The sequence below is a fragment of the Ictalurus furcatus genome, chromosome 18 (genome assembly GCF_023375685.1).
Source record: "Ictalurus furcatus strain D&B chromosome 18, Billie_1.0, whole genome shotgun sequence".
NCBI classification, from domain to species: Eukaryota; Metazoa; Chordata; class Actinopteri; order Siluriformes; family Ictaluridae; genus Ictalurus; species Ictalurus furcatus.
Genome location: NC_071272.1, coordinates 23477574 through 23493401, shown reverse-complemented (window position 1 = coordinate 23493401; position 15828 = coordinate 23477574). Strand labels below are relative to the sequence as shown.

Genomic DNA, 15828 nt, shown 5'->3' with positions numbered 1-15828 from the left:
ATTACAAAAATAAACAGTACTGACTGTACCGTGAAAATGTACTGTGCTTTTTTAAATGAAATATATAGATAAATATTACTTATGTGAACTATTAATAAATATTAAAATCAATAAAAGATATACGTCCAAAGTGAACCAAATAACAAATAAACTCTGAATGACATAAAAATTGAGACGTCCCCCCCCAAAAAAAAAAAACACTTCAAATAACACAACAAAGTTTGCCAGTGATTTTTTTATTTAGCCTCTAGAGGCCGCTCTCGCACTGTATAATGACAGCGGACCCTTCTCAGCAACGGACACAACCCGGTGTGGATTTTTGCCGATAATCGATAGTTCCAGCAATCGGTTATCGGTACCGAATGATCGGAAAAACCGATCAGTCTGTCGACCTCTACTGTATACGTTCTTTCACTATCAAAAAAGCTTTAGTTATGCTGTCTATTTTATCTCTGTACCAATGTCATTGTGGAGAGGTGTGAATTGTTTGGCCAGCAGAGGGCTCACACCCCTCCCAATTCCCATCGTCCTGCTCACCAGCAGCTAAACACAGAGTCACGATACTCTACACACAGAAACCCAACCGTGTCCGAGCTAATCTTATAACAGAGTTTCAGCGATAACATAATTCATTTGTTTATACTGATCGGAAATGTCCGATACGTGGATACACGCCAGTGTACTCACAATAATGATGTGCTGTGGGCACACCCACAATAATGATGTGCTGTGGGCATACCCTGAATTCAGGTATATTGGGATATGTTTTTGCTTTTGTTCTGGAATTTCCACATTGTCTAAGCTTTCTTGGTGTAATGAAACAAAAATAAACTAAGGCATGATGCATTTCTGAAATCCTCATCGTCTCGACTATTTGCATGTGTGTATGGAGCGTGGAAGCTGAGACGTATTTGAATAGGGATTTATGTGTATGTGTATTTGAATTCTTTTTTTTCCTGTGGTGTATTTTATAATTGTGCATTTCTACTAGTGTTTTTTTTTGTTATTGTTTGTTTGTTTTGAACTTGCTACGGGGTGAGATTTGTCTTTAAATACATATTAAAAATGATCGTTTTACGGTTTTGTGATTAAAAAAAACAAAACAAAAAAAACCAGAACCCTAAATTCAAATATCAAAAATACAGATTTTGGTGTAAATGCGGCCAAATTTCAGAGCTTTCACAGGGGTCGAACTCAGAGGTTATTCGAAGAGACATAGAGTGGGGTCAAATGGAGTCAAAACAGACAATACGGACTGTAATAAGGTAAGTGAATTTCAAGTTTTTATATTCTACTGATACAGTTAAATTATTATTAAGCAGCTAACTTTGGCTAGCTAGCTCTGGCAAGCTAATGTTAGTGTAGCCTTGAATAAGGCTCTTGAACAATGACCCTTAGGGGCCCACACACTCACTCCCAATACATATTTTCCCACCTTTATACTGCTAGGTTGAGGTGCTGAGACACAATAATTTTACTCGTCAATGGAGTCCTACTCAATGGATATAACAGATGGAACATGTGAATCTTGAAACAATATGTTTATACTTGTCATATACTAAGTAATGATTTTTATTTGTTTGACCAAATACTGTAGTACATACATATTTTTTTCTTTTCTTTCCCCCCTTTATTCTGCTGTGCTGAGGTGCCGAGACACAAGAATTTTTCTCTGTGTGCTACCCAGTGGACGTAACTAATGAAACTCTTGAATCCTGAAACCATTACCTAAATATTTACACTGCTCATATAATATCAAGCGTTTAACCTCTCTCATTCTTTGTAGAACATAAAAATTGTTTTTATTCCTTTGATCGCATATATTACATAAAATTTAACAAAGAAATTATTATGTCACGACAAGAAACACAAGAAAAAAACTATTTGGTAAAAGAAATTTAATCGAAGCATCATTTAACCCTAATTCTGGGGTGGTTCATGGATCCATTATATATCCCTTCACCTTTCCTCTTTCCGTGTTTTATATTTTAAGACTGTCCCAGTTGACCTGAACCATGCAGAACCATCTTGTATACGTTTCTAAACGTCTGAACATGATTTGAAGTCACCATCTGCTTATTTTTTTTTAATCATAAATATGTAGAATATAAAGTATTAGTCATGATCGTTAAAAAATAAATAAATAAATAAATAAATAGCTAAAGCATATCATTTGTCCTACCTCAAGCTTTTTGGACTTCCTGTTTGATGCTGGCCACACCCCCTTATATGATGTACCATGAAATCAATTATTTATATCAAGCGTTTCTACTGCAAGGGCTTTTGACTTTCACTTATCAGATACAATATACCTGTACTACACCTATACCTTTCCTTGTTTCTGGGGTGGTACCCTCAGGTGTACATGTTTTGTAGATTTGTGTTTCTTTCACCTGGAAATATGGATATAGTAAACTTTTTAAAATGAAGTAAAATACATAAATGGACCATGATTAATTTTTAGGGTAAGGTTTTATAGTGGTTAGCACGTTCGACTCACACCTCCAGGGTCGGGGGTTCGATTCCCACCGTGCCCCTGTGTGTGTGGGGTCTGCAATTGTTCTCCCCGTGCTGCGGGGGTTTACTCCGGGTACTCCGGTTTCCTCCCCAAGTCCAAACACATGCATGGTAGGCTGATTGGCGTGTCCAAAGTGTCCGTAGTGTATGAATGGGTGTGTGAGTGTGTATGTGATTGTGCCCTGCGATGTATTGGCACCCTGTCCAGGGTGTACCCCGCCTTGTGCCCGATGCTCCCTGGGATAGGCTCCAGGTTCCCCCGCGACCCTGAAGAAGGAGTAAGCGGTAGAAGATGGATGGATGGATGGATGGATGGACTTACAAATGAGGAAATACAAAGAAAGCTATATACCAAGCGGAGAACAATAAACATGTGCAGAGTCAGAGTGTCAGAGCCAGTAAGTGCAGATGTTTTAAATTAATTAATTAATTAATTAATTTTTATTAAGGATTTTAAGAACCTACATGATTTTTTCTTTCTGAGCGTATAAGCCACTAATAACAGCAGACTTTAATTCTTAATGCATTCCTTTGCTTACTAAAACCTCCCACAAAATACAACATATTTCTCTACAATGAAACACCTATGAAACATGCTGAAACCGTTCCGATCAGCTTACAGCACATGCGAGTCATGACTTAAGTCTACCGACTCAACAGTTTACACAGCCGTTCAAGCATAAATACAGACTCTTGACATGCTAGAAGCTTCAGCTGTGTTGTCTTTGATTTGCTGGTTTCATCGAAACATGTTCCAGCTCGCAGAGCCAGTTTTACTTCCTAATTCCTCCCGATGAGTAATGCGTTAATTGTAGTCTCATAAAGCCTGTTGCACTTCTGATCCAAGAAGTAAAAGCACGGTGGTATAAATAGCACACAAAATGTTTGTTAAGTATGAAACTTTACTATGGTTAAGCTTATGTGAAATAGATTACTAATGTCATATGAAGATCAACGTACCGCGTAGTGAAGGGACGGGTTTGCATGGTGTGGTACTAGACTACACGCAAAGTAAAGATTATTCAGATGACTCATCGTTTCATCATTGTTTCCTGTTAGTATTTATTTTTTTTTTTACTTCATTTAAATGTTGTATTAATTAAAAACAAAATAAATAACTGTTCTTTAGCTAAGGTAATGAATGGAAGAAGATTTTAATGAAATGGATAAAATAGACCCCATCTTTCATATCTAGTGAACTTTTTGGAGTAACCCTGTAAAAAGCAGTTAGGAATCTACAATATACAGTCATCCAGCATACATCCTTTTTAGACTTACCTTTTTTTCAAACAGCAGGTATGTTTGCCAGGTTTTAAGGTCTTAAAAACCTCACAATAGACAAAAAAACAAAAACAAACAAGCACACATTTCCGATCTACAGTCATTATCCACTCAATAATCCCTCTCTTACACTTTAATTTTAATTCCAGTTTAATTCCAGTTATTTGCTATAAAATAAGAATCCGGTGGTCACTGAGTGTTCTTTTTTTTAAAAAACAAGCCCAAGTTGGCATCCCTGTTATAAACTGTCCTGCCTCTGCTCCTCCAACGCTGAAAATAATGTTCATATAGAGTGATCATGGGGCAGCATGATTCCTTCCCCAATAGGCCTCTATTAGTGATAGTTGCAATTCCCATTTTGACCACTAGGTGCAATAATAACTCTATATCCATCAAAAACATTTTTTACGTTGTTGGTCCCTCAAAAGAGGTCATTAGTACTTCAATGGAATTTAAATCGTATGGGGTTGTGTGTGAAGAGTAACATTTGTTATATGGTGCCCATATGTATGAGCTACCACTGAAAATATATGTATAACGTACTGTTTTGGCTGAATACATTATGCTAAAAGTTTGAAATGCATTCATATATATGATACCAAGAAATAATAAAATGCTCCAGTTCCATCTCTGTAAAAATTATTTTATTTTACAGGTAAGAAAAGGACTTCATAAAACCCACTTATTAATCCAATTAATATCCAACAGAGATATTAAATTTGAAAAAAAAAAAAAACATTTAAAAATGAAATGACAGACCAAAGAGATATAAAGAAATACTTCAAAAATAACAATGCATTTCCACCCAGTAATGACCCCTCACTGGAGAGAAATCAATCGTGATTGAAATGATTGTAGTTATTCCAAATGATGACGTCGCGTCTTCATCGTCAGTCGGTTCCAGTCCTCAAGGACCAGAGTACGCTGCTTCAACACACCTAATTTACTTCATCAAAGGCCTGATAGTTAATATATTAACTCTAACCGGGTTATAAAAGTCGAGTACATTCACATGTGCAGTTACACATACTGGCTCTGAGGTACATTCACGGAAATCTTTTAGTAAAACTTTTCAGAATTCCAAGCAGAAAAATTTGCTGCCGTTTGACTATTTTTGAAGGTAAAGCACAATTTTACCCCCATTATAAAATGTAGATTTTACACAGTGTTATAAACTTCAACACTTTATCTGAAAGGTATTTACACCGGGCCTTAATTACACGTTCCGAAACAACGCATACATATTTTATTTTATTTTAAAGAAATGTCACTTGATGATCACGTAAGGCTTTACATGAAAAAGAAAAGAGAGAAGAACTCTCGCTCCCCCCCTGTTTTGGTCGCCTGCCAAGTCCCGCCCACCAGCCAGCGCTCCAGTATCATACAACAGCTACTAACCAGGTAGCTATCTGCCCTCTTCCGCATACACGTGCTCACAGGCATACCCGATTGGCTAGTGATTCTGTGACTGATAGTAGAGTAAGAAACGGAAAAAAACGGCTCATTTTTGCTTCCTCTGACCTTGAAAGTTATATTACTTTGTCTTTACTAACTGCAGGTGCGTGAAAAATCAAGGTGTCTCATCTGAAGTCTTCTATGAAGCATCCACTGACCTTTTGGATATTATATCATGCCTATGTAATTATATGCTGCTGGTCTGCTTGCAATCAAAACTATTACGAAGCACCACTTCACGTATTTACAAAGCTCACACGAACCGTTTTTAAAAGCCCTCAGACTAAAGTGGTAATCAGTCTGCGTTTATCACAGTTACACAAAGCACTATGTATACTTTCTAGGACGTTATCACAGTGTCCTGAGTGCGCCGTTGGTAAAGACAAAGCTAATAACTTAAGGCTTAAAAGGGAAAAGAAATCGCAGTATCGATTTCGAACCGTCGAGCGATAACGATGATTTACAGATGTCTCCTCTTCTCTTTTTCATGTATATAAAGGACACAATGCAACGCTTATGAAATGTTAGAAAGCCTTCGAATATAGTGCTACCACACTTATGATGCGACATAGTAAGTAACTGTGAAATGATTTCTTTTCCTTCATTAAAATCGTCCTGATTCAAAACAGAATAAAAACTATATTTATGTTACGTTATATATTTAATCGGCGTGCACCGAATTTGGATCCTTCATTAGATGCAGCACTGTTATAAGAAGTGATTTAAAAGCTATGTTCAGATTAAGGCAGGGAAGAGGAGTGGCCGGGACAAGTGACTATCCTGATTGGTTGCTTTCCTCAGAACGCATTAGCTTTACGCTCTCAGTCAGCAAGGAATCTCTGTAAAGAAGAAATCGGGGTTTTTTTTAAGTCGTTTGAGTCGAGTATAGCATGTATGAGCAATTAAACAAGCTACAATGTTCACATTTGCATTACGTAAAAAAAACAAAACAAAAGATATCTAAATAGAAAAGTTGTCTGTCTCAGTTTATCCATGTCATTACAGTACCTGAATCATCTCTACAGTTTTTACCTGAATCATCACGGCAGCGGCGACGACCAGCACGCCAATTAGAGCAATGCGAGCCAGCTTGCCCATCTCCACCTGTCTGAGGATGAAGAAGCGAGCCCAGTCCAGTTTCTTCGCCGTGTGCGGCGGGTAGCGCATGTTGTTCACTCCTTCCATCTTCAACTGCTTAACGAGGCAGCCTCGCAGGTGACTTAGCTGGTCAAAGGTAAACTTGCCGTGGTAGCAGCCCATCCCACTGTTGCCTGCAGGGGGCGCCATACATTTAGTTTTAAACCATAATAACTGGCATTTTAATGAACGTATACTTGTCACATAAAAAAAAAAAAAATTCTTCTGTATTTAAAGCATAAAATTCAAAACCCTAAATACAAATCTCAAAGATGTTTTTTTTTTTGGTTTTTATAAATTTTTTTTTATCTGAAAACTTAATCCATACTTTTTAATTATATGTTGTTTAACCCTTATCCCTATCAAGTTCAAGAAAAAAAAAAAAACACTGGCAGCAATATAAGAAATATTTAAATATGACATGTACGTAACTGAAATATACAGAATTAAATTCCATAAACTTTCCTCAGCTTTCAAGCTGCACAGAAATGATGCTACTATGAGATTCTATCACATGCTTGAATGCTTCCTATAAATAATACTGAGATCTGTTGTGATTGGGTGAAATGTGGGCGTGTAGGTCATCTGCTTACCAACGCCACCAAAAGGCAGAGAGCTGACTGAGAAGTGGACCAAGCAGTCGTTGGCCAAAACGCCTCCGCTGGAAGTCTCCGAGATCATACGTTTGATCAGCTAAACCAAGCAAAGAACGCAAACAATAAATCATTTTGAAATTCCCTAGAACTGTACCCGGAGTGACTGTTTTACATGATAAATAAATATAAAAGCATGGTGGGATTTCGCAAGCTGACCAGCGCAGCCAGATACTTTTTGGCTGTGAGTTTTAAAACATGTAGTGCCTCCTAAAAAAACTTTCCAAGATGTATTATCAGTGAAGGGAATGACAATGTGCGACATTCCTCGTGGACATGTATGAAAACACGTTCTAACAGAGAGCCAGGTAAGGTAATGCTTTGGATGGACCACCTTCAGAGAACTGTGTGTAATGCTAGCAAACTTCCATGCAGCTAACCGTGATAACTAGCTGACACGGGTAGTGACGGTCAGCTGAAAAACTCATGAGAGCTCATTACAAAGAGAGACGGGACAGCGAAGGTACTCTTGACCATTCTAACAGCAAGCAAATCAGCATGAGACGACGTTCACGTGTTTATAGTGTTATACGGCTAACGACTGTCCTAATGGCCGAGCGGGCAAAACCAAGAAACAGGTCGGGGGGAAAATGCTATCATTCTAACTCTCATCTAATTGAGCTCCAGTGGTGTCGGTAGATTTTTGTTTGAGTTTCAGTGTTGTTGTGCTTGAAGTACTTAAAAATGCTAGAGCGCCAATCTTCACTAATTGTGATTAATACACCTTTAAACACCAAAATTCTCCCATGTTTAAACGTTCTGCTTTTAATTTTTTTTATCCACGATGCCTTTCAACAAAATTTACACCACGGCGCCATCTGGTGGCTCCGACCGCTCAATGCAAAAAGTGTCCAACATTCCACACTTCAAGTTCTGGTGCTTTTAGCACACCTCGTGTCGCTGAATTTCCCAGTGTGAACACATTACTTGTACCAAGCATGTGAAGTGTGCCATTTGAGACTGTACAGTTTGTGAATATGCAGCAAGAACTACGTGTAGATAACGTTTGCCTTTAGTGGTAGACGCTGCGTCTACCTTCTTGTCCGAGCTGAAGACGTAGAGGGCCAGAGGTTTCTCTCTCTGGTTGATAAAGTCGATGGCCTCATCCACACTGCCAACACTCAGGATAGGCAGAAGAGGTCCAAAGATCTCTTCTTGCATGACCTTTGCCTCGGGCTTCACGTCTCTTAAGACTGTCGGAGCTGTAGGCGAAGCACATGGTACGAACTCCAGGCTTAATAATGTAAAACAATAAGTGTGCGTTTCTAACTGGTGTAGTGATAAAGGAGGTACCGTTCTACCATTGTACCATTCCAAAAACGAATACACTTAGGCTGAACACTATGCCACATTCAAATACGTTGTAACTGCAATAGAGATAGGGTAAAAAAAAACACGCCAGCATCAGAGATAAAGCCATTTTACCAATATAGCACTCAGACTCATCATTTTCTCCTCCTGTAGCCACCGTGCTGTCCTCCATCAACGCCATCACTCTCTTGAAATGGCGCTTGTTAATGATGCGTCCGTAGTCCGGGCAGGTTTTGGGATCTTCTGTGTAAAATTCCTTTTAAAAATAAAAACGACAGGAAAAAAAAAAAAAAAAAAAGATGTCAACTACAATCCAGTGACATGAATTTGTCTTTAATTCAAAACACCTGACTATAATTTCACCTTCATATGAACTGCTACGGTTAGGCTAAGGCTTCAAATAACCTGCCAGAGGTTCACATACTTTTGCCACTCACAGATATGCAATATCAGATCATTTTCCTCAATAAATAAATGACCAAGTATAATATTTTTGTCTCATTTGTTTAATTGTGTTCTCTTTATGTACTTTTACGACTTGTGTGAAAATCTGATGATGTTTTAGGTCGTATTTCAGCACACACACACACACACACACACACACATACACATATATATATATATATATATATATATATGTAAAATTCGAAAGGGTTTAGACCCGTTCTAAAACGCGTAGACCCGAATTAGTCGTACGCATACCTTCACGTTCCTCTTTATCTCTTCTATTACTCTGTCCTGGATGCTCGGGTCACAGAGGATGTAATCTGGTGCGATGCACGTCTGACCACAGTTTGTGAACTTTCCCCAAGCAATACGTCTGCAAAAGTGTAAAAGAAATACAGCGCCGTTTTTCAAAGCAGGTCTATTATAGATTTAAAGCACCGTAATAATGATGTGGTACCCTTAAGAAATGTAAACCATAACAACATGTATTGCAGAGAGCGACTTATTGTTATTGTGACTGATGTTAAATCGACAAATTGCGTTTCTAAAAATCTTCGATTTTGGTCGAAACACCTGGTTTGAACAGACTCACCGACAGGCAATGGTGAGATCGCAGCTCTTGTCGATGTAGCAAGGGCTCTTTCCACCTAGCTCCAGAGTAACAGGGGTTAAGTATTTAGCAGCTGCCTCCATGATCACTTTGCCAACCATGCAGTTCCCGGTGTAGAAGATGTGATCGAATCTCTGCTTCAGCAGCTCCTGAGTCTCTGGGACTCCACCAGTAACCACCGGGTACATCTCCTGAAACAGTCAGGTGAGATCATTTCACTTACAAAACCAGGCGACTTTGTAAAAACGGACATAACCTTGTGTGAATAGCATTTAATATGTCAGGAATAAAACACTTCGGGGCATGCTGCTATAGGAAAATAATTAACGATGATGTGGTGTATTACAGGCTGATGTGAACTGGATACCATCCTGAAAATGAACATTTTCTAATAATGTCATGAACTGGTTTGTTCCTCCAGTTTGCCAACAACTACAACACCACGTCATGCTTTTTATAATTACGTTTAATCTTGTAGACCGCCAGCGAGACGAGCTAGTTCCTGTTCTCACTTACACTACAGCAGCTATAAACAGTCGTTGTCATATCACAGCAAACCAGTGGACTACATTTCCCATCCTGCACGGCGGACTACAAACATGGCCGCCATGGACCGCAATTCCCAGAACACTCGCCTTCGTTCTAATCGGCACACCTACATCCAATTCACAGCACTCACAACTACAGTTTAAAAGGATTTTCTATGCATAAACTCTCTGTGAAGTATACGCTCAGTTGCCTTCCATCGTTACCAAGCCTTGATAGCGTATTTGTTTATTCTGGTTTTTGACCTTGTTCTCGTTTACGACCTTGTCGCTTTGCCTTGCCTTGTTTGGACTGTTTGCCTGATCGATTGACCCTTGCCTGCCTATGAACCTTGATTTCTGCCTGATCCTGTGTACTTATTAGATTAAACTAATTAACCTGCACTTGCTTCCGTCTCAGCTTCCATTACGTGACAGTCGTTCCCTCACTAGACTCTTTTTTTTCCTGTCTCTTGAAGTTGATGAGATAATAATACGCAGCTTGTCGTATTAAAAAAAGACACTTAAAAAAAAACACCCCACTCCGCCCTGAAGACTTTTTCACGTGTCGTACAAACGCTGGAGACTCCTTCTGACTGTGTCTCAGAAAACATCGCCGTATTAACGTTTACGCACGCTTTTAAGTCCCTGTGTAAGTTCTTACTACAGAAAATAAAACACACTACAACAAGCACATCAATATAAATCATTTAAACCTATAACGTTAACTAATTTGAAATAATCTGCTAAGAAAAAACAAAAAACTAAATAAAACGTGAGCTGGTTGGTTCTAAAAACCTGGTCCTTTTTTTTTTTTTTTCGTTTTTTAAAATCCTGTTTAATTTTTGAACGTATGACGCGTCAAAAAGGTCTCATCAGAAATGTTAAATTCTCCAAAATTTAGCTCCACGGAATCGGTACAAAACAAAAACCCTTAATCCTAGATCTGACAACAAAAACGGTTTCCTCTAAAATGTGTAAAAAGCTGTTTTTTAAATTAAAAAAAAGAAAAGAAAAGAAAAGAAAAGAAAGAAAGTGTGTAGCATTTCTCCACTATCAGCGATCGGTGATTTCGAACCTTGTCGATGTACAATGGCAGAAGATCCTCCATCGTTTTGGAAGTATGAACACACACTTCTGATGGCTTAATAACAACAGCATTGCCTAAAAAACAAACACACGTTATTATTTTTTCCAATTATAATAATCTTATAAACCGATGTAAAATCTGTAAATCCTTAGCACAATAAAAAAAAAATGCTAAATAAATGAAAAAAAAGACCATTTTAAGAGGATCACTACAGGGATGGAGATACGTAGTCGAATTACTGAATGAAGTGAGCGTTGCGAGCGTTAGGCATTAGCATTTCAAATCCTTCGTCCATCTAACAAATGCTAATTTTATAATAATGATAATAAAAAAAGTTCTTTCATAAAGTGCTTTCAGTGTCATGAATAATGCATACGCTGGCTGGTCAATTACAGCTCGATCTCCAAGTTCAGACGCAGGCTGAGAGCAATTTAAAAGCCTGTTGTATAATGCCGTGAACCTTGCATGCACCTAGAAGGTCTTTCGCTGTGTCTACCTTTAACCTTATTGATAACAGGAGGGAGGGAACCTGAAGTGTACTCTGATCTATTAGCAAACACAGGACTGGGGCAAAGTGTGGTACAGAGCAGACAAACTCCAGCACGGAATATCACTGGATTAGTGCTAGAATAAAAATCTTCCATTGTGCTGTGCTTTTATTTCACCAAAAAGCATTTGGTATATATAACATAAATGATAAATGCATTAATGAGCCAACAGGGGGCTCTGTTGTAAACACAGAACAAATATTATTATTATTATTATATAATATCCATTTTCCATACCGCTTATCCTACACAGGGTCGTCTGAAACCTGGAGTATATCCCAGGGAGCGTGGGGTACAAGGCGGGGGACACCCTGAATGGGGTGCCAACCCATCGCAGGGCACAATCACACACACATTCACACACTACGGACAATTTGGAAACGCCAATCAGACTACAACGCATGTCTTTTCGACCGAAGGAGGAAACCAGAGTACTTGGAGGTAACCTCGGTGTATTATGTGCTACAGAAATGCTGGCACAGTGAGATGGTTTGTGTTTGCGAAGGGTGGCTACTAAAAAAACAGCAGTGTAATAGAGATAGCATATTATTCTTTCTTTTTCTTTTTTTTTTTAAACTGACGGTATTAGTACAAGTACATTTCACACATGTACGTGTACTTGTTTTCCATGTTTCGGAGTATTACGTAAACGTACGAGATAGGCTAATATTAGCTTAAAATGTCTACGGACACACACTGGATACTAACGCTTATTCTCTTAAAGTAAATAACAGTATTATAAAAAATGTACTTTTATTTTGGAGGTTTTTTTTTAAATCGGATTTTCATTTACATTAATGTTGCACGACCTTTACGCGACCTTTATATGAAAAGCCACAGAGACACAGCGTCTGTTGTTGTGTTTTCTTTGTAGCTCTGAGGGCTTCACGTTCTTTTGGCATGGACACAAAAGGCCATTTTGTAAGAGATGCGTTCTGCTCGGTCCTTTTAAACATTAAAGCATTGTTACTCACTCACTGGAGAAGACAAAGCTGGACTGTATACGGAATGGAATAAGATGGAAACGTTGCCAGGTATATTAGGCAAGATGCGTTCTATTTATTTCAAAGAGAGCTGTGTGATTTTTGTGTCCTGTGTTCTAAAGAGGTCCGAATAATCATAAAGGGCACCTGCAGCGATGGCTCCGATCAGCGGTTGGATGGTGACGGCCCAGGGGTAGTTCCAGGCCCCAATTATGAGCACCACTCCCAGTGGCTCGGGGTGAACGTACACCTGATCTGAAATGGTCAGCAGGTTTTTGGTCACCGGCCTTGGAGCGGCCCACTCAGCTAGCTTGCTGATAGCCATGTTGATCTCTCCCTCCAGACCCAGCGTCTCATACAGCGGGGTGCCAAACTCACTCTGTCAACACAAACAGCCCTCCTGAATATTAGACCATTTTTCCCCTTAAGTGTACATAAACTACACAAGAAACAATATTTATAACGCTAAACCATACAATGTTATATATTAAGAACGTATTAAATCTGCGTAGACATATCCCCCCACGCCGGGTGCTCGATTCCACAATCGGGGTACGATTTGGATATTACATTTCCAAATATGTATATAAAGCTAAAATACATTTGAAACCTTTTTAAGGTAAAGTGTCCTTCACAACACAACTTATGTCCACGTGTCAGACAAATAACCTAAAACATCTACAGAATTTTTGGCACTGTAACTACACTATCATTTTTATTTAATCATTATTATTTTATTAAACTCTTAAACTGAAATTCTCTGCATTAATGTGTGAATCTCATGCTTAAAACTTTATACCCCCCATTATAGGCTAGGAAAAATCTCTATTTTAGTCCAACAACATTCACACAACCCTGTTACATGAACACATTCACTCTTACGAAATATCCATATATCTGTATAATATAATAAGTCACATGTTCAACAGGAAGTTGCGGGTAGTCATGGGAGGACGAAAAGGAAGTACTCTTATTGGTTTTTCTTTATCCCCCCCTGGTGATATACATTGTCGAGGTTGCTTTGAGAGTCCTGAACATTCTCATGTCGTTAGCATCGATGTTCACTAACCACTTTTTTTAAAAAAAAATTCAGTGTATTTGTTAATTATAAAGAATAGTTAAATGCATGTTTTCTAAGATTCAGTGTTGCGAAATGATTCATTTGTTTTTTAAAAAAGTTACATTTTTAAGAGTTACACGGGCTCAACGCCAACACGATCGCGGAATCACCCGAACGATCTTGTAAACACCAGTGACGAGGAGGCACCTTGTTGAGATCCTTCTTGAGAGCATCTGCGATTTCCTTCTGCCTCTCCACAAAAAGGCGCTGGAGGTTCTTGAGCTGGGTGATGCGGTACTCTAGCGGTTTGGTGCGGCCGGTACGGAAGGCCTTCCTGGCACGCTCCACGGCCTTCTGCTGTTGAGACATCCTGTGAAAAGAGGAGGCCTTTTTTTCCCCTTCTTTTTTTTCCCCCTTTCACTACGGCTCTACTTCTGGCACATCCTGAGCTCACTTCACTCTTGTGAATGATCCAGAACGAGAGAACGCCAGATGAGGAGGAATTCCCATCCCTGAGGTCAATGCCTCACACAAATCAGAGCCAAAATCCAATTAAACTCATAAAATCCATCAGCGGCTCTAGACTTAGATTGTTCTCTTGTAACTACATACCAATTCATAGTCATTACTCAATAATACGACAATATAATATCGCCATTGTGTTAAATTATATCAGATTTTGGTTTCACTGAAATTGTACAATACTCGATGACGATATGGATAAACATGCAGTTGAGAAAAGAAGTAAACCAATGCGTGATATTATGCGGAAAGTCTGAAGAGGTGGCTTAATATAACACTTATTATAATTATGTAATGATATACTGTATTTTTCAACCCTCCAGTGGCTGGGTAACGGTCCCCTGGCTAGCTACAGTCGACACTGTACGTTCCGTACATTAGCTAGCTATTTCCAAAAGGGCTAGTGAACAATCAAGTCAAATTGGTTTGTCTGATTTAGCAGAATATTTATGATGAGTAAACTAGCTAGTCATACAGGATCAGGCATGATGACTGTTTTTTTTTTTTTTATCCGTTAAAAGTTATTTACTCTCAACTCCTGAATACTCGAGGACGTGTAAACATAGATACCTTCACACAACATCTCCGCCTCTACACTCCTGCTTATAATTGGAGTAATAATACTGTATTTCGACCCGTACTTTGACTTAAGGACACTTTCTATGTACTTCGGAGTTTTTATTTCATTTCATTTTTCGACGCAGATTGAACCTATTAAAGTATGACGGATTCTGAAGACATGAATAAAACCCTACTCCAGGGTACTTGATGAGAATGCCTCTTCAGGCTGACTCCTGGTGTGTTCTGCAGTACTTATGAACTCTCATGGGTAACAGTCTAGCCAAACATGTCACAATATAACGCTGCATGGAACCAAGAGCTGAAACATCTCCACACTTTATAATGCAGCAGCAGCAGCAGCAGCAGCAGATGTTTTCCTTCATCCTGCATCTTCAACCTGTTTTTATTTATTTATTTATTTAATTGATCACTAAATGGAGGAAAGGCTCCGGTTCACTGCGACATCATGTGACGTTTGTTTGGGCGACAGCTGTGTACTGGCTGTGTAGCGGAAATCCTTTTACACCTTCAACGGAGATTAAACCAACAACCATCACAGGACGGTGACGTCATTCGGAATATTGTTTACTTTTATCCAGCAATGTAACTGCCCTTACATACATACATACATTACATATGTTGATACATAAACACAACCTCTCTTCCCTTTACAGCTCAGAAACGCGTCATGTATCTATGACGCGGAAACAAGGAACACACACTGGATCCCAAATAGACACACTGTAGCGTCGCAGATTTAAAATAAATCAGTAAATAAATAACAATAAATGTTACCCCAGTTGTGTACCTGTTCCTCTCCGCCGAACTTCCCAGCGCTGACTCAGTCAAGCTTATCGGTGCTGCAGCGGCAAACCACGGAGCACGCGACCGGCCCGTTAACGGCAGCACCAACCGAATGGGTGGAGCTATGCAAAAGAGGCGGAGACTGAAGCGGCATATACAGTAGACCACAGTGTGTTATATAGAGTATCAATAGATTATAGGATAAATATACAGTACTGTCTTAGACACTTATATTTATATAAGTATATAATATATAATAAATATATATTCTTTTATTTATTTATTTTTTTATTTTTTAACAAAAATAAGATTAGTTATACAGGAT

The 15828-nt window shown here is 38.8% G+C and overlaps 1 protein-coding gene across 2 annotated transcripts; it reads right to left on the bottom strand.

Moving 5' to 3' along the window:
* Positions 1-4425: 4425 nt before the first annotated feature.
* Positions 4426-15604, bottom strand: aldh3a2b (aldehyde dehydrogenase 3 family, member A2b). 2 transcript variants are annotated; one of them, XM_053648665.1, is made up of 11 exons: positions 15495-15604; positions 13824-13986; positions 12704-12935; positions 11014-11099; positions 9394-9602; positions 9057-9174; positions 8469-8610; positions 8079-8245; positions 6984-7083; positions 6286-6524; positions 4426-6092 (listed from the first exon to the last, which is right to left on the bottom strand). In XM_053648665.1, the coding sequence occupies exons 2-11, from the start codon at positions 13983-13985 to the stop codon at positions 6075-6077; spliced, it is 1473 nt and encodes a 490-aa protein (XP_053504640.1). In that variant the 5' UTR covers position 13986; positions 15495-15604; the 3' UTR covers positions 4426-6074. The 2 variants fall into 2 exon arrangements, with proteins under 2 accessions (XP_053504640.1, XP_053504639.1); XM_053648664.1 differs by having other exon boundaries at positions 15508-15604.
* Positions 15605-15828: the final 224 nt, after the last annotated feature.